The 23400-nt window shown below is 37.1% G+C and overlaps 1 protein-coding gene across 7 annotated transcripts in view; it reads right to left on the bottom strand.

The window, feature by feature from the left end:
- Nucleotides 1-23400, bottom strand: part of NCOA1 (nuclear receptor coactivator 1) — a 204355-nt gene that overhangs the window by 4041 nt on the left and 176914 nt on the right. For all 7 annotated transcript variants that reach the window (XM_065928668.1, XM_065928672.1, XM_065928670.1 and 4 more), the window contains 4 exons: nt 21855-22257; nt 12450-12624; nt 6736-6919; nt 2070-2159 (listed from right to left, as the gene is read on the bottom strand). In XM_065928668.1, coding sequence (XP_065784740.1) covers nt 2070-2159; nt 6736-6919; nt 12450-12624; nt 21855-22257 — 852 coding nt within the window. The remainder of the gene's footprint in view (nt 1-2069; nt 2160-6735; nt 6920-12449; nt 12625-21854; nt 22258-23400) is intronic.

Below are 23400 nucleotides of genomic sequence, written 5' to 3'. Positions count from 1 at the left end.
ACCTAACTCACTCCCCAGCTTTCATCTGGCAAGTACAAAAACATTACAGCAAAGAGATTTCACGATGAGCCACTATAGAAAGATGATTTTGCTACTGAGACTCAACATAAACACAAACTACAGTGTGTTTAGGCAATGGTTGATTTAAAAATAAAATAACACAGAATTTTATGTTTCAACATATGAAATACATAAGGTGTTTGTGCCTCTAAACTCAAAAAAATTACTGATAAGGGCATGATAAAGCAAAGGTGAGAAAATTCTGCTCCTTTAAAAAGAATGCTATATTAAAAAAAGATCACCTATTTAGAACTTTTAAAAATTGAAAAGATTAAACCAAACTCCCAAAAGACTTCTGATATTGCTATACCTTCACAGACAGGCAAGGCAATACGAAAACAAAGCTTATGATTTGCCAGGTGAGAGGGGTAATGTGAGAGCTGAGTCCCAACCTCAGATCTTCTGATGCAGTTTCTACTTCAATTCAAATACTGTCCCAGGACTTAGGAACTTTGAAACTCAGTTGTTTTGTCTTAAGTAATTTGTTGAGTTACTCCAGTATATGTCTCTGTAAGTATGAGACTTTTAAAAAACTTCTAGTGAATGAAGACCTCAATTCCCCCAGCACAAAAGCCTCTCTTCACATAGCACACAGGACTCAGATCCTCTTTCCTGAGGCTCCAACTATGAACACAGCTCCCTAACTGGTTTTCCTTTTTCAGAGCTGGTTGCCCAGTGCTCTTCCTCTCCCCTTCTCCCCCTTAAGATGAAGTCTAAACTAGGTCTTTCATCACTGTTCCCCTTCAGGAATGAAGCTCCATTCGCAGGACTGAATTTGAATTCCTTAGAGTTTAGCATTCAAGGCCCTTGGAAATTTGCCCCAACCTACTTTCCCACTTTCAGTTCCTATGAATTCTTATCACAAACCCTTTCTTCTCAGTGGATGTGGGTTCCCAGGACTATGCTGATATCGCTGTTTCCCTGTCTCTGTGCCCTCTAACTTCCAATCCCCTGGACTTTCACGCTCAAGCTTTCCTTCCCTAGCCTCCAAAACCCACAATACCTTTCTATTCACTAGCCCTGCTGACTGTCCTTCAAGGCCCAGTTCAGTCCCATCTCCTATATAAATGCTCTTCTGACCATCTCCACAATGTTGTCCTTTCTTTGAATGCTTATGGGTTTTGTTACTTGTAATCAATTTGCGTTCGCTTTCTTTGGTTATGTAATAATTCATGTGCATATGTCTGTATGTTTTATCAGGCCCTAAGTGGTATGGCAGAAAGAGCATGAACTTTGGTGTTAGAAAGACCTGGGTTTGAACCTCAGCTCTGCCACTTTCTTTTCTGTAAATTACACAGTCAAATCTCCTCAGGTTCTGTTTCTTCATCTGTGCGAGAAAAAAGGGAAACTGATCCCTTCATAGGGTTATAGTGATGCTTACATGAGATGAAGCACACAGTGCCTAACACAATGCCTGGCAAATCATAAGCTTTCTTTCCTCACATCTTACCACAGTTCACCTAAAGAGCAAATATGTCTCATGTTTCTTTGTTCATGTTTCCTCCACCTTCGCATAAGGCCTATATTCTTTTTAAAAATCTTAATTGATGTTAATATAGGAAAGTGGCCACCCCTGTTATTTGTATTGTTCTGAAACAAACTTCTAAGAGGAGGCAGAGTACACAATATGCATTCCGTTTTGTCTGAATTTATTGAGCTCTTTTGAGGTATTTTGATTACACACAAGTTTTAGCACTGTGTTTACTTACAAATAGCAATTAGTGGTCACCATTTGTGATCCCTTATCCTGACATTTAATGTTGATTAAACATTCTGAAAGCTTAACTCATTTAACCCTCTCATAATCCTATGAGCAGGTTAGTTCTGCTGGTTACACAGCAACTCAGGAAAGTTCCCTAACCCGCCCAGGATGACATGACTTAAGAGCAGAGCCAGGACTCACACCCAGCTCTGACTCTCAAGGTCACGCTCTCAACCATGATGCTATACAGTTTCCTGTGTATCTAGATAAAATTTGACAGTTGTGGGCTTAGAATTGTCTTACTGACCTGGGTTCCATCTGCTTCTGTTTTGAGAAGGTCAGTGGATGAGAGCTGGTTGCAGTAGAGGCCTGTGTGTCTCAGTGCTGGATCATTTATCTATTAAAGAAAGTAAAAGACCAAATTACAATCTAGCTGTTTAAGTTGAAGACCAAATTCCTCAATGAGGAACAATCTTACTGACAGAAAAGTAATGGGAAGAGAGCAGGAATAACAAGCTTTGCAATTTACTGTGCAGTAAGAAGTCAGGACAGTGGTTCCCTTCGTAGGAGTAGAAAGAGATGTAAGGGAGTGTGTAAGGGGAGAACCTCTGGGGTGCTGCTGGTAATGTTCTGCTTCTTGACGTAGGTGATAGTTATAAAGGTGTGTTCAGTGTATGAAAATTCATCTGGTTGTATACTCTTCTTTATATTCTTATATATGATAACTTTAATAAAAAGTTAATTTAACACTCACAAAAGTTAATCAGCAAAACACTTCCATTGCCAGGCGAGATTCAGTAACAGGGATCAGATTTATCCTCTGCCTGAATCAACTAAAAAATCGGACAAAAATGTATGAAACGAACACATTCAAGACCTTGGACAAAGGTAATGAAGGAAAGTTGCTCCTAAGGATTGGGAAACAATTGAGGTGAGTCCTACCACAACCCTTGCCTACTGACTAAAGAGAATTTGAGGACAGTATGAGAACAAGGAACCAGACAATGCCTGGCAGTCTCACTGAGATGAGAAGATATAGCTAGAATTCATAGGGCAGAATATCAGATGAGAGAGAACTGCACAGAGAGAAAACCCCAAAGATCTGCAGAGAGTCCCCTCAAGTCTGCAGCTTAGTACTGATCAGTTGATTAATGGATCCATTAATGATTAATGGATCTTAGGGAACTACCCCAAGCAGAGGAAAGATTCATCTGAAAAGATGTACATGGAATAATTCTCAAAGATCACACAGAGTTGGGAATAGGTCCAGATCCCACCAGTTAGAGTGAAAAACTGGTAGTAATTCAGGTAGTATCAGGTAGTTTACTAGAATGGTTTTGCTGCAGTGGTAGGATAAAATTAGCCCTATACTAAATATTGTTCTAGTTCTACTAAACAAAAAGCAAGACCTGAAAAAATTCAAACTGTTTATTTCCAGGTAATTTAACCACTTTCCAAAACAAATCTCAATATTTATAGGAACATAAACAAGGTAAAATTCACATGTCTGGCATCCAATAAAAAAATTACCAGGTGTGCAAAGTAGCAGACTCTGACATAATCATATCAATGTTTTCTTAGGTCAGTCTTCCAAGGTAACAAAATTAAAGCAAAAATAAACAAACAGGAGTTAATCAAATTATAAGCTTTTGTACAGTAAAGGAAACTATAAACAAAATTAAAAGACAATCTATGGACTGGAAGAAAAATGTCTGCAAATGATGTAACTGATAAAGTCTTAATTTACAGAATATACAAACAGCTTATACAAGTCAATAAGAAAAAACCAAACAACCAAATCAAAAAATGGGCAGAAGACCTAAACAGACAGTTCTCCAAAGAAGACATACAGATGGCCAACAGCTACATGAAAAGATGTTCATCAATACTGATGATTAGAAAAATGCAAATCAAAACTACAATGAGGGGATTTCCCTGGCAGTCCAGTGGTTAAGATTCTGTTCTTCCACTGCAGAGGGCACAAGTTTGATCCCTGATCAGGGAACTAAGATTCTACATGCCACATACCACAGTCAACACCCCCCCCCCCAAAACAACAACAACAACAACAAAACTACAACGAAGTACCACTTCACTCGGGTCCGAATGGCCATCATTAAGAAGTCTACAAATAATAAATGATGAAGAGGGTGTGCACAGGAAAGAGAACCCTCTTGCACTGTTGGTGGGAACATAAATTGGTAGAGAATAGATTTGTGTTTGCTAAGGGGGTGAGGGGGTAGGGGAGAGAAGGACTGGGAGTTTGGGATTAGCAGATGCAAATTATTATACATAGGATGGATAGACAACAAGGTCTTACTGTATAGCACAGGAAATTATATTAAATAAACTGTGATAAACCATCATGGAAAAAAAAAAAGAAAGTAGCAAGAAAATGATCCACAATTTAGCGGAAAAAAATCAGTCAGCTGAAATCAACTCCCAAATAATGCAGATGTTAGAAGTGACAAGCAAGACTATTAACAGTTATAATAACCATATTCCACATATTCAAGAAAACAGCAGAAAGACTGAACATGTTAGAGATATGGAAGATATGAAAGGGGTTCAAAGTGAACTTCCAGAGAGGAAAACAGCAATGTCTGAGATAAAAAATACACTAGATACAATTGACAGATCAGGTATTGCAAAAGAAAAAAATAGTTAATCTGACATTACAGCAATACAAACTATCCAAAATGAAACACATAGAAAAAAAATGACTGGTCTCATACTCCCTTAAAATCTCCAAAGCCAGAGAATCAGTGAGCTGTGGGGTAACTTCAGATGGCCTACAATATGTGTAATTAAAATCTCTGAAGGAGAGGAGGGGGGTAGTGACAGAAAAAAAAATAGCTGAAGAAATAATGGCCAATACTTTTCCAGATTTAATGAAAATTATATACCTGTGAATCAAGAAGATTACTGAACCCCAACCCAAGCATAGAACTATGAATAAAATCACACTAAGGCATATCATAATCCAATTATCTAAAACCAGTGATGAAGAGAGTAACTCTTAGAAGCACCTAGAAAGGGAAAAACATCAATCATGTCCAAAGGAACAAAGATAAAAGTGATAGCAGATGCCTCATCAGAAATAAAGTAGAGCAATGTCTTTAAAGTATTGAAAACTACCAACCTAGAATTCAGGGAAAAGAATTTTCAAAGATGAAGGTGAAACAACATCTTTTCAGACACATGAAAGCTGAAAGAATTCTCCACCAGCAAACCTGTACTATAAAAAATGTTAAATGAAGATCTTCTGGTAGAAGGAAAACGATACCAGATGGAAATCTGAATCTACAGAAGAAATGAAGAACACTGGAAATAACTACATGAGGAAATATAAAAATTACCTACTTAAACCTTAAAAAATATAATTGTTTAAAAGTTTTTAAGTATAAAAGTACTAACAACATATTGTGGGGTACATAACATATATATGGTAATGTTCTGACATGACAGACACGATATGTACGACAACAATAGCATAGGAAAGAAGAAATGAAAATAAACTGTTGTGAGATTTTTGTATATTTATATGAGGTGATATAATTGCATTTGAAGGCAGATGATGACAAAGATGTATAATATAAACTCTAAAGCAACTACTAAAACAACAGAAATTATTTATAGCAATAAAGCAACAAAGGAGTTACACTAAAAAAGGCAAGATGGGAGAAAGAAAACAAATAAGATGAGAGATTTAAATCTTCAATATCAACATCAATAATCACATTAAATATAAATGGTCTAGCTACTCCAGTTAAAAGGCAGAGATTGTCAAACTGAATAAAAAAGCAAGACCCAACTATATAAGAAATACATTTTATTTTATTTTTTACCAGGGTAGTCTAAGAAATACATTTTAAATGTAATATTCTTTTCCCTAATTCATTATACTTTTTATTACTTTGTCTTAATATACAAGAGACGATAAATAATTCTAAAAACCAAACTACAACAACATAATAACAAGGACAAGAAACAATACTATTTAATTCTTATATTCTGTTATAACATCACTAGGTTGTTGGGTTTTTTTTCCCTGCTAACTTCTCTGGACAATGAGAACTTTAAAAAAAAAAAAATTCCAATCAAAAAGGAATTCTAAAGAAAAGGTAATTAGTGTTTACATGTTTTTATGACTTGCTATAAATTATGGCTATATGATTATAGCATAGTCACCATAGTCTACTTTGTGGTTGCTGATAGAATAGTAATTACAGAGAGTTACCCAAAGATCTTCTTAAATATCACTTTGCATTTAGTCATTCACTCCTTAAAAATCTTTAGGAGGCTCCAAGATTAACTGGACGTTTAGATGGCCTGCAACACCTCCTAAAAAGTTTACTACATAAATCTGCTCTAAATATAATATAAACATCCCGTTAACATTCATTAGATTTTTCATCTTGAATGTTCTTTTCTATTTCTTCCTTTAGGCAAATTTTCCATGAAGACTTTCCGAACCAGACCCTTTTTCTTTTAAACCCTCTGTGGTTAATTGTATATACCCCTAATCTGACAAAAATATATCTCCTACAAAACTGTTTTATCCTATTATTCAACTAACCTTTTGCTCAGGTTGTACCTTCCCAACTTGTTAATACTGTCTTCCCACAGAGCTAACTTTGTATATAGTAAGTACAGAGTTTATTGAATTGAAAGGCAAAAATGAAGAAAATATGTTCAGAATAGAAAGGGTAAGTTCCAATCAATGTATTATACATATATTATTTTATAATAAATCTAAAACAATAAAATCTCATGAGACTTGAATTTTACATGATCTGTCAAAATTATCTTAATAAATAGTAATTATCAAAAATAGGGAAAGAAAAAGAAGTTTGGTTACTTTGGGCAAGTATGAACATACCTGATTTTCTCTGGAATAATGAACTGCAGGGTGGTGTGATACAGAGCTGGGTGTGTGTGTGGGTAGCAAGTGTGCCAGTTGTGCCACTTACCTGCTCAGGGCACACGGTGTTCATTCCTGGCATCTGCAAAGAGCTCATCTGCATCTGGCCCATCATTGGGTTCATGTTCTGAACATTTGTGTTTCCACCTGCCATGGACACGGTGATGCTCATATTGTTGTACACTCCTGGCTGTGCAGGCGTGGGCTGGTTCTGTATAGCTTGACTGAATACACTGTTAACTCAAAAAGAATCTCAATTACATCCACTGATCATGAAGATGGGGATAATATGACTGGACTCTTTATCTAAATTATCAGATACAGGATTCCAAAGAAAATATTTTACATTCTAACTTATATGTAAGACTTCTTATTATTACAATATATAAAAACTAAGAACCATTCAGATACACTCTGAACTCTACCCAAGGGGTTTAATAACTAAAAATACCTCATTTTGATACAATTATCTGGCCCAGTATCAGAGCTGTTAAGCTTCAATTATCTGAATAACCAAGAGAGTTTTCCACTTAAGTAAATCTTGCAGATAATTGAAGTTTACCAATTTAATCATCAAAATCATTCTAAAATTTATTACATTATTTTATCTTAAACAGAGAACATCCTTTTTCAGCAAAGTCCCTTGCATATGTCCCTTCAATAACTATTCACTGAATAAATTAACAAAGGAATGAATGATTCAAAGGTAGCATTCTTATACTGTGATTGGGTATATATCCTTAGACTTAAAACTTGAGGGGAGTAATGGTATTTTGTTTCATTTATTCCTCGTCTCTAGTTAACAAGTGACACACAGCAGCAGGCACTCAGTAAATATCTCATGAATAACTGGGGACATGGGCTATTAGTGCTGTCAACTGGTAGAAGTTCAGATTGCTTTTTATTTGTTTATTGGTAGATTTTACTGTATTTATGGGGCTTGCCCGGTGACTCCAGTGGTAAAGGGCCTGTCAATGCAGGAGACAGAGAGACAAGGGTTTGATCCCTGGGTCAGGAAGAGTCCCTGCAGAAGGCCACGGCAACCTATTCTGGTATTCTTGCCTGAGAATCCCACAGACAGAGGAGCCTGGCAGGCTACAGTCCATAGGGTTGCAAAGAGTCAGATGTGACTGAAGCGACTTGACACGCACGCATTCCGTCTATACCAATGTTTTTTGAAGTGTAGTCCACAGACCATCTGCAAGAGAATTCCCTGGTCTTCATTGAAAATTGAGACTCTCAGGCCTTACCCCATCCTAGTGAATCATATTTTCTGGGGGTAGGTATGGAAAAGCATTTCTAACAACTTAAATGCACATTAAAATTCGAAAGCCTTTATTCAGTGTCCTACTGCTTACTGTCACTTCTCAAGGTTTCAGCTTCTGGCCTCTTTCACTATGCTATAAACTAAGAGGAAATCAGAAGTGTATAACCAGATATTTTTATTTGGAAAACAAAATGCTTTTGAAGACTTCAATGGTCTTCTCAGGTCTGAAGATAGCTTCATGTCTTTTCTAGGAAACAAGATACAAGGGAAATGATCATGGTTTTCAGAGTGCCTGTTTTACAGACTTCCTTCTTTACCACCAAGGTCTGGACTGTTGTTACACCAAGGATCTCAATGTTAAACTAGTTTCTGTTAGTAGGCAGAAGAGTACGGAATAAACTCCAAGTAAGTAGAATTTGAAACTTTATATCTGAATGATATAGTGATACAGATAAACACATCTAAAGGAAAATAATATGAATTTGCATTTTTATGTATGTCTTTGTGTCTTTGCTAAGCTCTACAAAACACCAAATGTTTTATGATTATCTATCAATTTTTAAACAATAAGCTGCTTGCAAAATTCCACCTGTTGTAATGTTAATTCTAAAGAATTTGATTTCAAAAATTATTGATTCCATCAATGGCTTTTCTATTCCTTGCTAGCTCTTTGGAGGAAAGCAGGATGTACTGACATTTATAGCTTCCGGTAAATTAAGGTAATCATACTGAAATTCACAGGCTGAGAAACAGCCTATTCATCATGTCTGAAGAAAAGAAGTGAATTTTCCCTAAGTAATTATAAAACACAAATGCTCAAAGAAAATTATATGCCTAGGAAATGGTCAATAATGCATCTGTGGACCATTAGTGTCTGCAGTGTGTATGCTTGTCAGACAGTGTCCCCACAACTAAAGGTGAGAAAAAAAAAAGCCTATTAGTCTACTGCCCATTTTCTAATGAGAACATTTCTGCCTTAGACAGTGCTCATTTGTCAACTGATACATAAATCACCACTGTGGAGGCACAGAGCTATGTAAGTTAATGCATGCAGAAGCTTCAAGGACTGCAATGATGTCATACTTAGTGAAAAAGGTTTAGGACTTAATTTCTTTTCAAATTTCTATTTGGGACTATATATTAGCTTAAGTTCTTTCAAACCAAGCCTGCTAATAGTTCCATTTTGGGTTCTTCCCTCATAGAAAGAAGACTAAGCTCTTTCGCAGCATTAATCACTGTTACACGGCCTGGAATGGATTGTGGGGTTCACTGGCACCTTAGGCCCAATGCATGGAGGACCCCTTCCCCTCACCTAATCCCTAACTGGCCTCATGGCAGTTACCACAGTTTCCTTAAGCTAGCACCAGGTATTTGGTAGCCCCTAAATCGTGGGTGGCGGGGAGGGGGGTGGTGGTGGTGAGGGGAGAGATGACAAAGTCGGCCTATAGTAAGTGCCATAGATATTACAGGTGTTAACAAACAGGGAGGAGTGTTCCGGTCAAATAAGTTTGAGAAACAAAGGGTTAAACCACAGGCCTTTGCCTTTAAATGCTAATAAGGCCTGAGACTCTCCTTTATAACTAGAGTTACAGGGAAACACTGCCCTAGTGCCTGGACAAATAGGTTTGTTTAACTCTTTGTTTCTCTTGCCACCAGAGATAAAAAGACTCATGTTAGTTATACTGTCTCCAAACTGTATCACATCATTCTGCTTAGTGAGTTTTTGTTTCATGTTTTATTTCTTTCTGACCTACTCCTGTTACTACACTCTAGGTAAACTGACAAGGGCAGTTTTCCCCAGTTTCTTGTGGTATCTTCCACTATGCAAAAGAGACAGTGAGTGATCACAAACTATATGCTGCCTGTGTTGACTAATAAGCTTTTATACATGAACTAAATAAGCAAGTATGAATATTTGAAAAGTCTCAAATGATTTGAGAAAGTCAAAGTTCACAGAAACAGCTAAAGGACAACAAAAACTCAAGTCTGTATTTGAATGTGAACCCAAAATATGATTGAGAAACAGGGAATCTCTGCACTCATTTCTTCAACGGATGTATATTAAGTGCTCATGTGTCTTAAAGGATGGGCATACAGAAGTAAACAGAAACAAAGTCCTTGCTCTTCTGAGATTTATAGTTCAGTTGGAGGAGACATACCATAAAGAGACTAATACACAATACGTCAGATGTTAAGCATAATAAAGAGGTATAAAGAAGGAAATGGAGGGACCAAAGAGTGGGAAATGGCGTTTAGAAATGATGGTAAGGGAAGTCTAAAATGGTGACATTCAGTATCTATGTCTAATAAGGTGAGACTTGAAGCATGAGAGAGAAAACCATGTGGCTACTGAGAGAAGAAGATTCCAGCAGAGGGATTTAAAAATGCAAAGACCTGAGTATGCAATGTACTTGGCATATCTGAGGAACAGAAGAATAAATAGAAGCCACTATGGCAGAGTAAGTGATGAGAATACAGATGAGGCCAGAGAGGTACCCAGGAGCAAGATTATGCAGGGTGTCACAGGCCCTGTGTTGTATTTTGAATAAGCTGGCATGTTTTGAGTAAAGGACTGTTATCTTGCCTCATGTTTTAAAAGCATCACAATGTGCAGACAAAACTGTAGTGGAGCAAGGGTGGAAGCAGGAAGACAGGAGGTCACTGCAGTGGTCCAGAAAAAGGATGATGCTGGCTTGCGCTAAAGTGTACAAGTGGAACAGGTAAAGAGTGAGAGCTGCTAAGAAGCTGATGTGATTTGCTGATGGATGTGGAATGTGAGAGAAAGAAAAAAGGTTTTCTTCTAAATATCTGGAAGAAGGGAGCTGTTTACTGAGATGTGAAAAAAATATGAGTCGAGCAGGTTTGGCGAAGAATATTACTTTAGTTATTGTCACGTTAAGTTTGACTTGTAAGTGGAGCTGTCATGTAAGTTTGACTTGTAAGTGGAGCTGTCCATTAGGCTGCTGTATATATGGTATGGTGTTTAGGACAGAAATCTGGGCTAGAGTCCTAAATCTGGGAATCATAAACATAGAGATAGGTATGCATTATCAGTATGATTGGAAGATATAATCAAGGGAGGAAGTAGATATGAGGAAGAGGTCCTAGAATGAGCTCTGAGGCCCTAAAATGGAGGTCCGAGAGATGAGGAAGAGCCAGCAGAAGAGACTGAGAGCTAGGAGGAGAGTCACCTTTCTCAAGAGAGAAAGCTGTTCCACAAACCAAATGAAGAAAGAGCTTCAAGAAAGAGTAAGTGTGTGAATATGTCAAGTGCTATCAATGCTCACTGCATTTGGCACTGTAAAGGACAGTAGGGACTTTGATAAGAATACTTTGGGTGGAATGATTGGGACGAAAGCCTGACAGATTCAATAAGGAATGGAAAGAGAGAAAGGAATTTAACTGCGAAGGTGAGCAGATCTGTCACCATTACTGCGTTTTTTTCCCTCAAGGCACATTTAAACAATCAGGCGTAGGTATGGAGCAAGCATTTAGTTAGATTCCGTTAGGGAACATTTTGCTAGGCATAACTGCAACGGAGGGAGAGCTGGGCAAGAGGGCTGAGAATGCCTGTTAGGGAGTAATTATAATGATGGACCATGGAACCTAAAGTGAGTTCAAGAAGCTGGGATTAGAACACCCTAGGAGACTAAGTTCTTGCACATCACACAGACTGTTCTATTTCTACCTAGCTGACACCAGTCCTCACCGAGAGCTACACAGTTCTCTAACAGGAAGTTTCCTCCCTCACCTTTTAATGAACTTTGAGAGAATATGGTCTTAAGTTTTCAACATTAATTACCTTACTTATTATGTTGTCAGATCAAACGGCTTCCCTGTCATTTAGAACCAAGACACACCCAAATTAAAACCCTTATAAAACTCAAGTGATGTGTGAAAAGTTTAGCAGACACAATTTGGGAGGAAAATGACTTTAGTAAGATAATTCTAAGTAAAATGGGTAAAATGAGGCCACTGAAAATCTAGAGATTCAAAAAGCCAGATAAGGCAGAATGACCTTAGAAGACTTAAAACCTTTGCTGTTGCTATGAAGTCTTTCAAACATATCAAGAGTGAAACTCACGTGCCCACTATTCAGCTCTAGTGAACTCTAACATTTTGCCATTCTTGCTTTAGATTTTAAGGGTTTTTACAAAGACTGATTTTTTAAAAAGTACTCCTACCTCTGTCCCAGGGAAGCTCTGTTTCTCACAGGAGTTGAGTGCATTCTTTAGATGCACTGGGAAGTGGGACAAAAAGGTCTGGGGCCACTACAGTAGTTTTCTGTACTAAAAACATACGTATTTGCTTAAAATTTACTTTAAACTTAAAGGACTTAAAAGATGCTATTTTTCAACATAAAATTCAGTTCTTTGAAACTGCAAATGGATAGAAACTTATTAGCTTATTATATCTTCTATTTGGATTTTGAAGGCGTATCTGTTCTTACGTGCTGTGTGTATCAGGATGCTCATACACAAAAGCTGCCCCCTTACTTGTTGTTTCCCATTGCTCCTTGCTGCCAGGCCTTCATGTCTGGTGACTGGTAGCCAGAGGTGGGCGGAGTCTGCTGAAGCAGGGAGCTCTGAGGAGGAGGGATTGGCATCGGCACCATGGAGCTCCCAGGGCTTAGAGATGGAGCAAAGTTGGCCTCACCTTGGGGAACCATTCCTACAAATTGACACAAATTAATTTACGTGAATACACTATACATTTATCAACACCATAAAAAACAATCCAGAAGGATCTGTCATAACATAGGTAGAAACAGCCTGTTCAACAGAGTAAGGGAAAGATTTTAGTTTCTCAAGAACAAAACAGGAAATTTTAGTATAAACAGATAAATAAACACGTAAAAGAGATTTGGAAGAACATTTCCATTCACTAAGATATTGATCTGGGTACCATGATTACACATGATTTTCTTTTCTGTTCTTTTCTGACTACATCAATTTTTAAGTATCAGAAACAAATCTGAGCACACATAAAAGATTTCTTTTGTAATAAAAAGTAAGTAGAAAGGCTATGGCAGATGTTCACTAAATTTTGATAAACATCTCATGACATATGTAAGTCAAATCATTACGCTGTACACCTTAAACTCACAGTGTTCTGTATCACTTATATCTCGAACTAGAAGAAAAAAATGACTAAGTCCTGGGGAGGTTAACGTATAATACAGTGACTAGAGTTAACAATACTGTAATGTATATCTGAAAGTAGCTAGGAGAGTGGATCTTGGAAGTTTTCATCATGAGAAAAAAATCTGTAACTATGTACAGTAATGGATGTTAACTGGACTTACTGTGGTGATCATTTTGCAACACACATAAATATCAAATCATCATGTTGTACACCTGAAACTAATACAATGCTATGTCAATTATATATCAATAAAAAATATTTTAAAAGCTTAAAAAATAAGTTGAAGAGGAAAAAGTTAAGAAAAACCCATGTATGAAATGAAAAGTGAGAAAGTTTTGTTATCTTCTTCTCCTCAGTTGTCTTTATGGGCTCTTCTTCCCCTCCCTCTTTTTGTTTTTCTCCAAGCTTTACTGAGATGTAATCTGTTTAGTGGGCTTTCCTGGTAGCTCAGTTGGTAAAGAATCTGCCTGCAATGCAGGAGACCTGGGTTCGATCCCTGGGTTGGGAAGATCCCCTGGAGGAAGGCATGGCAACCCATTCTAGTATTCTTGCTTAGAGAATCCCCATGGACAGAGGAGCCTGACAGGTTACAGTCCATGGGGTTGCAAAGAGTTGGACAAGACTGAGTGGCTAAGCACACACATACACAATCTATATAGCATCAAATTCACCTATTGAATTGTATAAGTCAATGAGTTTTAGTAAAATTATAGAGTTGTACAACCATCACCACCATCCAGCTTAGACATTTTTATCACATCTTAAGTTTCCCTGTGCTTGTTTGTGGTGAATGCCCATATCCACCTCTAGCCTCAGGCAACTACTGATCTGCTTTCTGTCCCTACAGATTTGCTTTTCACTGGAAACCATTCATATACCTGAGGTCTTTTATACCTGGCATCTTTCACTCAGTATTAATGTTTCTGAGGTTCAACCATTCTGTGGCATCAATCAGTAGTTTGTTCCTTTTTATTCAGGACAGTGTTTATTAGCAGCCATTGATACAACTATTGAAAATCAACTGATCATAAAAGTAAAGGTTTATAACTGGACTTTTTATTCTATTATAGTAATCTATATATTTCTTGTTGTTCAGTCGCTAAGTCGTGTACAGCTCTTTGTGACCCCATGGACTGCAGCACACCAGGCTTCCCTGTCCTTCACTAACTCCTGAAGTGATCTCAAATTCATGCCCATTGAGTAAGTAATGTGATCTAACCATCTCATCCTCTGCAGTCCTCTTCCTTCTTTATCTGTATGTCTATAACTTGTTCTAATACTACACTGTCTTGACTGTTGTATCTTTATAATAACTTTTGAAACTGGTAGTCATCCAACTTTGTTCTGAATTTGCAAAACTGTCTTAGCTACTCTAGGTCCTTTACATTTCCACATAAATTTTAGCAGAAGCTTGTCAGTTTCTCAAAAAAGCATGTTGATATTCAGATAAAGATAGTATAATTATAAGATCAATTCAGAGCAAATTATTATCTTTTCAATTTCTTTTCCTCTCTGATTTCACTATGTATAGTTTTCCATTGTTATATCTTCAAGTTCACTAACTTTTTCTTTTATAATGTCTATCTGCTGCTATCCTGTCCAGTATATTTTTCATCTCACACCCTGTAGTTTTTATCTCTAGAAGTTTGATTTTGGTTTTATTTATAAGTTTCATATCTTTAGTTAACACATTTAAGACTTCCTCTAGATTCATTAACATACAGAATGTATAATTTATAACTTTTAATTCTGTCACCTGTGTAATTTCTGGGTTGGTTTTGATGACTAATTTTTCTTCTTGTTATTGGTTTTATTTTCCTGTATCTTTGCACGCCTGATAATTAAAAAAAAAAATCAGCTTCCAGGGTTTGTGAATTTTGCCTTGTTATGTGCTAGATTTAAAAAAATCCTTTAAACTTAAATTTTTTAACTTTGTCTGGGCTATGGGTAGGTTACATGGTAACAGTTTTAATTCTTTTGGGTACTGGGCCTAAAGCGATAAGAGTAAAGTTTAGTCTGGTGCTTATTTTGCCCTGCTACTGAGGTACAAACATTTCTGAGTATTTTATTTGACAGTAATGAATTTTGAGGTTTTCTATTCTGGTTGGTGGAAAGAGGAATTGGCCCTGTGTGAACTCTGAAGATGTTCCTTCAGTTCTTTTTGGGTGGTCTTCCCTGGCCTTGATTTGCGTACACACACACCAACACTGATCAGTTCTCAACTTAAGACCTGAGCAGGATCATCTGTACATCCCCGTGGTTCTCTTTTTGTGGCTCTCTTCTCTGGGGTACTGTTTTACTCTAGCTGCCTTGGCTTTCCCAGACTCTAAATGCCACTACCTCAACTATGGGAAACCACTGGCTTCTGTTGGATCTCCCCTTCCTACAGCAGAGCCTGGACAATTCCTACAACTATTGTTCAATTTTTGGTTTGTCTCAGAGGGAAGAGTAAATCTCGTCCCTTTTACTCCATGACCAAAAGTGGAAGCTGACAACAATTTAAAAAAGAAAAAATGAGCTGCTTCTTATGTTTTCTGTTACATTAGCACTTTGTGCTTTTTTCTTTTTTTCCTGACCAAATATTTCATACTTAAATACTACTGAGGTAGAGAAAGTTATAAAGGTGCAGAAAAAAAGAATATCATAATGTGATTACCCATAATTTAGTATAATTCAATCAAATCTTCCTCTATGAAGTCTTGCATAACTTTGTGGACTGCTTCTTTCCCTTATCATTATACCATAAGTATGTTTCTATGCCCTTAAATGTCTCCTTGTAAACATAATTATAGGCTCCTGTATAATATTTTGTGTTCTGTCATTATTAATACAAAGACTTCTCTCTTTGTTTGGTTAATCTGGCCAGAGATGTAGTTACTTTATTCACTGTTGCTTTTTATAGGCTACAATTTAAAAAAAGTTTTAAATTTTCTGTGAAAGTTTAGTCAACTTTGGACTTTCTGAATTTTTTCTTTCACTAAATGTTTAGCTACTTGTCTTCTTGGCAAAATTTATATAAATAAAGCTACATATTTTTTCCTTGTTGCTTCTTCTAGATATAATTTAATCTCTGGTAAATAATTCTTGACTTAGAATATATAGAGAATTATTCTTTTCATTTATGACTATAGAGGGTGGGTTTTTCACACCCATCATCTTCATCTTTATATTGACTGTCTGATTAATTCTACATTTTAAATTTTAACTATTCTAGTTATGATCCTTAAAAAATATGTATCTGTTCCTGATGCATTTTTAATTTATTTATGATAAAATAATTTCAGGAAAAATATATATGTGAGGGGAGAGATGCTTAATATATTGTGAATATTATTCTGTGGGATCAAAGATAAACAATAAATAAGACTAAGTACATTAGCAAGCTTTTTGACATTTTTTTTTTTCTGGCCTCATTTCACATTCTAACTGCCCATGTTTTCCTTATCAGATGACCTAGTTTTAGTAGAAAGAACCAGTCCAGTGAATAATAAAATTGGAAGGGTAGAGTTTTGGTCCCAGTTCTGTTACTACATTGGACCGTGGATTTCCTGGACCAGACATCTTGTTCCTTCTAGTTTAAAAATTCTACAATTCTATCTTTGATTGTGTTAAGTCTCCCTGCTGGAGCGTAAACAGCACCACAGCCATCTGGCAGCAGCAACTAGAATTAGGATTTATTTTTCCCTTGAAAGACTCACTGAGCATCTGCTTTCCCCACCAGACCACTGTGCTAAGCACCTGAGAAACCAAGATTTCAAAGGTCACACTTAGCTCACTCAAGGAAGTGTGAGCTGTTTAAAAACAAAGGCAGCTGATAAACAAGTGGCTATAAGACAGGGTGGTGAAAACTTATGATTGGGAGTGTCAGGGAGGGTTTCCTAGAGGAGATACCTCTGACGGGAGAGAGGAACAGGAGTGAGCCAGGTGAGGGAAGGATGTTTTACAGAGAGGATACACAAAAGTCTAGAAGAGAGAGCAAGGTATGTATTCTTTCTTGAAACTTGAGAGGTTTGTTAAGGTGGAACATGGAGACATGGAGTGAAGGGGAAATGAAGCTGATGCATCTAGCTCTGGTAAAGTTTGGGTCCTGGTGGAAATTTCAAGTATGTCTGTCCAGCAGGCAGCAGTACACATGAGCTGAGGGATTTGGTTTAGAGATACAGTCATTGGCATAAAGAAGTCACTGAAGTCACAGGAGTAGATGAGGTCACTAGGAGTGAGCGCAAGTAGCACGTTTACTATAGTTCACAGAAAAGGGAGCTCTGGATTGGCTCTAAAGAATCCATGAAATAGGTACAAAAGTTTCTTTTTAAATTTCCCTTATATTCCCTTTGGAGATTACCACAGTAGATAATAAATTTTAAATTTCTAATCCTGTTCTTATGTACTCATCCTTATGGCACAATAGTCTAGAAAAATTTTCTGTTTTCAGATATAAAAGAAAGTATGCTCTGTCATTATTATCACCTGCGTTTCTTCATTTACGCTGGGCCTATATTAGGCTGTGGGATTCCCTTGTGGCTCAGTTGTAAAGAACGTGCCTGTCAATGCAGGAGACATGGGTTTGTCCCTGGGTCAGGAAGATTCCCTGGAGAAGGAAACGGCAACCCATTCTTGCCTGGAAATCCCATGGACAAAGGAGCCTGGCAGTTCATGGGGTCGCAAAAGAGTCAGGCATGACTTAGCAACTAAACAACAATAAACATTAAGTTGAAAGATGCCAAGACAAAGGGCTAAAGCAAAACTAATTTATTCATCCTTTGGTTTTACTATCACTGATTAACACAGGGGTCTGCAAACTTTTTCTGCAAAGGGCTCAGATAGTAAAGATTTTCAGTTTTGCAGGTCATAACATTTCTGTAAGAACTACTTTAACTCTAATGTGTGAAGTCAGCTACAGACAATAGGTAAACTAATGAGCATGGCTGTGTTCCAATAAAACTTTATTTAGAAAAACATGTGGTTTTTGTTTTTCTGTTTTTGGAGAAGGCTTGATTTGAAAGGGTTAAAATTTCTCCAGAACTTGAACTTATACCAACATAAAACCTGGTCTTGAAGCTTTCTACCAGCTTGCTAATCACCTTAGAGAAAGTTTATAACTTAGAGCAATAGAAAATATTTAAAATATTGTACCTTTAAATGTTTTTATGCTCTTCAGAAAAATAAAAAAATTCTTCCTCTGTGCTTTTGTTTTTTCCATGGAAGACCTGAAAGCTCTGCCATTTCATTTCAAAATGCAAATGGATCAAACAAACTGCTACTCTCTCCACTGTACCTAGCTTCTGGGGTTTGTTTGTAGTACAAATACTAACTATTTTTGTTTTAAATCTTATTTTGTGAAAAGCATTTTTTGTCAATCAAAAGTTGGACTGGAAGGAAAATCCAGGTACCAGATAGAGCACTTACAATGGGTAGAACACATCTGGTTACACTGCCTGGAGAAGAAGTTCACCCACTCATTATCTGGATCACTGTGTTCTATATACAATTTGCAAGAGATCAAAGACACAATCCACAACCCTGAGGGAAAACATGTCAGCTTCAAAGGAAAAGGGTTTTTGGATCACCACCTTTCCAGGTGGCTTTGTCGAGAAATAGGAGCAGGGGACTTCCCTGGTGGCCCGGCAGCTAAGACTCTGTGCACCCACTTCAGGGGCCCTGGGTTTGATCCCTGGCCAGGGAACTAGATCCTGCATGCTGTAACTAAGACCCAGTGCAGCCAAATAAATATTTTTTAAAAAAAGAAACAGGAGCAGGATAGAAGTCCTCCTTTCTTGGCTTTCCAGAGATGAAGCATTAAAGAGCATAACTGAAAATTTACTGTTTTGTTTAATTAGTTAATTTTTAATTGAAGTATAGTTGTATAATACTACATAAGTTTCAGGTGTACAACACAGGATTCACAATTTTAAAAGGTTATATATTTATAATCATGATAAAATATTGACTAAATTCCCTGTGATGTACAAGATATCCTTGTCTTATTTTATACATAGTAGTTTTTGCCTTGCCCCTAACTTGCCTCTTCCTCCTTCCTTCTCCCCACTGGTAACCACTAATGGTTTCTGCATATATATCTGGTTTTGTCATTGTTGTTCCTATTATATTCACTAATTTGTTTTATTTTTTTAGATTCCACATATAATTGATATATCACACAATATTTGTCTTTCTCTGTCTGACTTATTTCACTTAGCAAAATATCCTCCCAAACCCATCCATGTTGCAAATGGCAAAATTTCATTATATTTTTTATGGCCTAGTAGTATTCCACTGTATACATATACCATGTCCTCTTCATCCATTCATTTATTGATGGAAATTTAGGTTATTTCATTATCTTGGCTATTGAAAATAAAGTTGCTATGAACATTGGAGTGCATGTATCTTTTCAAATTAGTGTTTTCTTTTTTTCCAGATAATACATACCCAGTAGTGGAACTGCTGGGTAACATGGTATTTTTATTTTTAGTTTTTTGAGAAGTACAGTTAAATACCTTATTTTTTAAAAAGAGTTTACTGGGGAATTTATTAATGTTTGGCTTATCTGTAGTTATTTTTTCCCCAATGAATAAAATACATCTTTTGATTTAAAGCTCTACAATCAGTATCAGAAATGCTACTAAGAATCTATTTGCTGTTTTGGCTAAGTTGTCATTTTGGAAGAGCAGTGGGGAAACTACATAAGACTTAACTACATAAGACTTCTAATGCTGGAGGAAGTACTTCTGTAGGCTAGAATCAGGTGAAGGAACCACGTCAAATTCTTTGCATAGAGAAATCAAAAGATACAAGAAAAGAAAAAAAAAGACACAGGAAAATACAACTCTTCTGAAAGCCACTCCTGTTCAGACAGACAATCTTATAATTAAGATACGGATTTATAATCCTTTTCTTGCCCACACATATATTGTAAGTGATATAAACCAGCCAAAGATGACTTCATTGTCTTGAGGACAAAGAAACTGATGTGGCTTAATTTTGATTAAAACGTCTTAGAGAATTCTGATGCTCTTTGACACATGTCTCCCCAGATACTTAATTTAACAGTCAAAAGAATTTCAGCACTTGTTGCCACGAGAATAAAAAGTCTAAATTGATTTGGCTGTCAAAGTTGATAAGCATATTGCCATGTGAAAAAATCTCTATATAGCTTCAACATTTTATTCAAGTCAAATAGCAGACTTCTCACTGAAATTCATTTTGAAGCAGGATGAAAATTTACTTTTTCTTTCATTTTTAAAATATATGGGTTTATTTCAACTTATATCTTTTATAGAAACTTGCCATTAATTTAGCATCAAAGTTTAGTTAAACCTGATAGATTAATCAAATGTGTTTTAATGGCACTACTTATTAGAATCTCCAAGTGATAGAAAAATAAAAAAAGATATCATAACCTAGGACAAAGGAGTGCTTTTGAATTGTGGTGTTGGAGAAGACTCTTGAGAGTCCCCTGGACTGAAAGGAGAGCAAATAAGTCAATCCTAAAGAAAATCAATCCTGAATACGCATTGGAAGGACTGATTCTGAAGCTGAAACTCCAGTACTTTGGCCACTGATGCGAAGAGCTGACTCGTTTGAAAAGACCCTGATGCTGGGAAAGATTGAAGGTAGGAGGAGAAGGGGATGACAGAGGATGAGATGGTTAGATGGCATCTCTGACTCAATGGACATAAGTCTGAGTAGGCTCTGGGAGATGAAGGACAGGGAGACCTGGCATGCTGCAGTCCATGAGTCGGAAAGAGTCGGACACGACTGAGCGACTGAACAACAGGACAAAGGAAACAGGAGAGAGACAGTGCAAATAAAAAAATTAAAAAAAGAACAAAGCTTTTGGAAGCCAAAAAGTTGCCTGATATTTCAGAGGAATAGCTTACAACCTAAGCAGCTAAAAGTGGCGACACCAATGAGAGGTCTGAGATAATCTGTGAAGACTGACAATCCCTGCGTAAACTATCAAAAACAAAATTCCAAGATAATAAAAAATCTGTATGTAAATTTTGAGCCTATGTATTTATACCCACTGTCTGACATGGACTTTCCTTACATTCTTACAGGGATCCATGAGAGAAAGTAAGACAGTAAAAATGTGCTTTGCAGACAAAATGTTAAAAAATTTTAGTGTCAGACAGTCCTTAGTTATGGAAGAGAGAAGCCTCAAACCACTCAACCACTCGGTAGCAAGGGCTAAGCCTAGAGCTTGGATTTCCTGACCTCTGTGTCAGTGCCTTGTGGGATCTCAGGTCATCCAGGCCACGCCAGTGACAGCCCCAATCCTAACCTCTAGGCCACCAGGGAACTCCCTCAGCATCTTTCCTCTTCAGCACTGCCTCAATGTCAGTGAACTGAAAACACATGTGAAGAGAGAGACCTGAGTCTGATGTGGTACAGGCCTCCTTTCATATCCCTGAGGGATTGGTTCCAGGACCCTCATAGATACCAAAATCCATGGATGCTCAAGTACCTTAGATAAAATGGGGAAATAGAACCCATGCACATCCCTCCATAAATCATCTCTAGATCACTTTTGATATCTAATAAAATGTAAATGTAAATGCTATGTAAATATGATGTAAGTAGTTCCCGGGGTGCAGGGAATTCAAGTTTTGCTTTGAGGAGCTTTCTGGAATTTTTTTTTTTGGTGGGGGTGGATATTTTCCGCTGGGGTTGGTTGAATCCACAGATATAAAATCCATGGCTACCGAGGGCCAACTGTATGTACAAAAACAACATAAAGGTGTAAATCTTCATACCTGATCCTGGGTACTGGAAGACGTTCTGCTGCATCTGAGGATTGATTCCAGTGCCAAACTGCCCACCCATGTTTCCTGTCATGCCTCTGTTCACCATGCTGCTGCGGTTGGCCAAGGGCGCCTCGGGATTTGCTGCCAGTTGTGAAAAAGGGCTGGTAGAGGCAGGTGGGGTTCCTGGATTTGTACCATAGTTTGGTGGGTAGGGGAATTGCTGCGGAGCACCCTGAGGAAGACGGGGGTTCCCCATTTGAACTGGCAGTCCAGATGAGGGAGGGAGGTTGTTCCCAAAGCTTTGTTGCCTCATGAGCATGGCTCTTTGCTGCTGTATTAGCTGCCTCTGTCGGTGCTGTTGACTATACAACTCCCGCTGGCGCTGTGCCAACATCTGGGCATTCAGGGGTGGCTAAAGAAGAGAGGAAAAAAAAATCTTCCCTTATTAGTATTATTATTATTACTCCTACCTTGGAAAGCTTACAGGATAAAGCCTACTATCTTGGAGCAACAGAATTGCAGCAATTATCAGTGTACAAGGCAAACTAAAACAGAAAAGGAAGAAAACCTCTTAAATAACATCCACAGGACAGAAAATGAATTAAGTACATTTTACATATTAAAGTCAAACAGGACCGAGAAAAGTCAAAGAAAACATATATTGATTAGTACTATAATATAGGCCATGAAACCTATTAAGAGAAACATGAAAACCATAAAGGAGAGAAAATGTGCTTGATGATTTATATCTTATCTGGCATTAGGTTACTAGGGTACTTCTTTTCATTTCCACAAAATTCATCACATTTCTAGTATGGAAAATATTAGTTTTCTCTTTTCTCATGGAGATCATTTATTCCACTTTACTTAAGTGAATAAAATGTGATTATAGGTGATTTCAATTTTCTTCATTATACTTTTATGTATTTTCCAAATTATCCATAATGAATGTACATTATCTTTACAATTAGACAAATCTACAAATACCATTAGAAAAGGAAGAATCAGAAATCTAGGATCCAAGGCCAAACAAATGATCACTTAAAAAGAAAATCATTAATTAGAAACAAAATAATACACAGAAATACATGAACCCTGGTATTTTATAGCATTGTTGTAGTATGAGACTGCTCCAGGCATTAGAGTAAGTGTTTTAATAGCTATAATATTATGAATGATGAAAGAAGTGGTAAAATTAGTTTAGTGGTCTCCTTTTGGGCTAACTTGCAAAGCAACATGGCACATCAACAAAGCCTTCCTCAGAAAATGTCCATTCAGGTCGAGGAGCTGATTAAAGCATACTGCTTCATAAAAATGAAACTTGCCAACCAGAAGTAGCCCAATATGGAAGAAACTGACATATGACCTCTTAACAGAAGTTGTCTTTATGTGAATTCCAACAGTGGGGTCTTGTTACCTTATAATCGATTTCCCCTTGCATGAACTAACCACTGAGACTTTTAAGGCAGAGAAACCCAAGTCTGGATCCATGGAGACGTCAATATCTGCTGCTTAACAGGAGCTTCTATCAATATTTATCCTTTTGGTTAGTATT

Source organism: Muntiacus reevesi, chromosome 3 (genome assembly GCF_963930625.1).
Source record: "Muntiacus reevesi chromosome 3, mMunRee1.1, whole genome shotgun sequence".
NCBI lineage: Eukaryota > Metazoa > Chordata > Mammalia > Artiodactyla > Cervidae > Muntiacus > Muntiacus reevesi.
The sequence above is the reverse complement of the archived record's forward strand: the minus strand, read 5'-3'. Positions and strand labels throughout refer to the sequence as shown.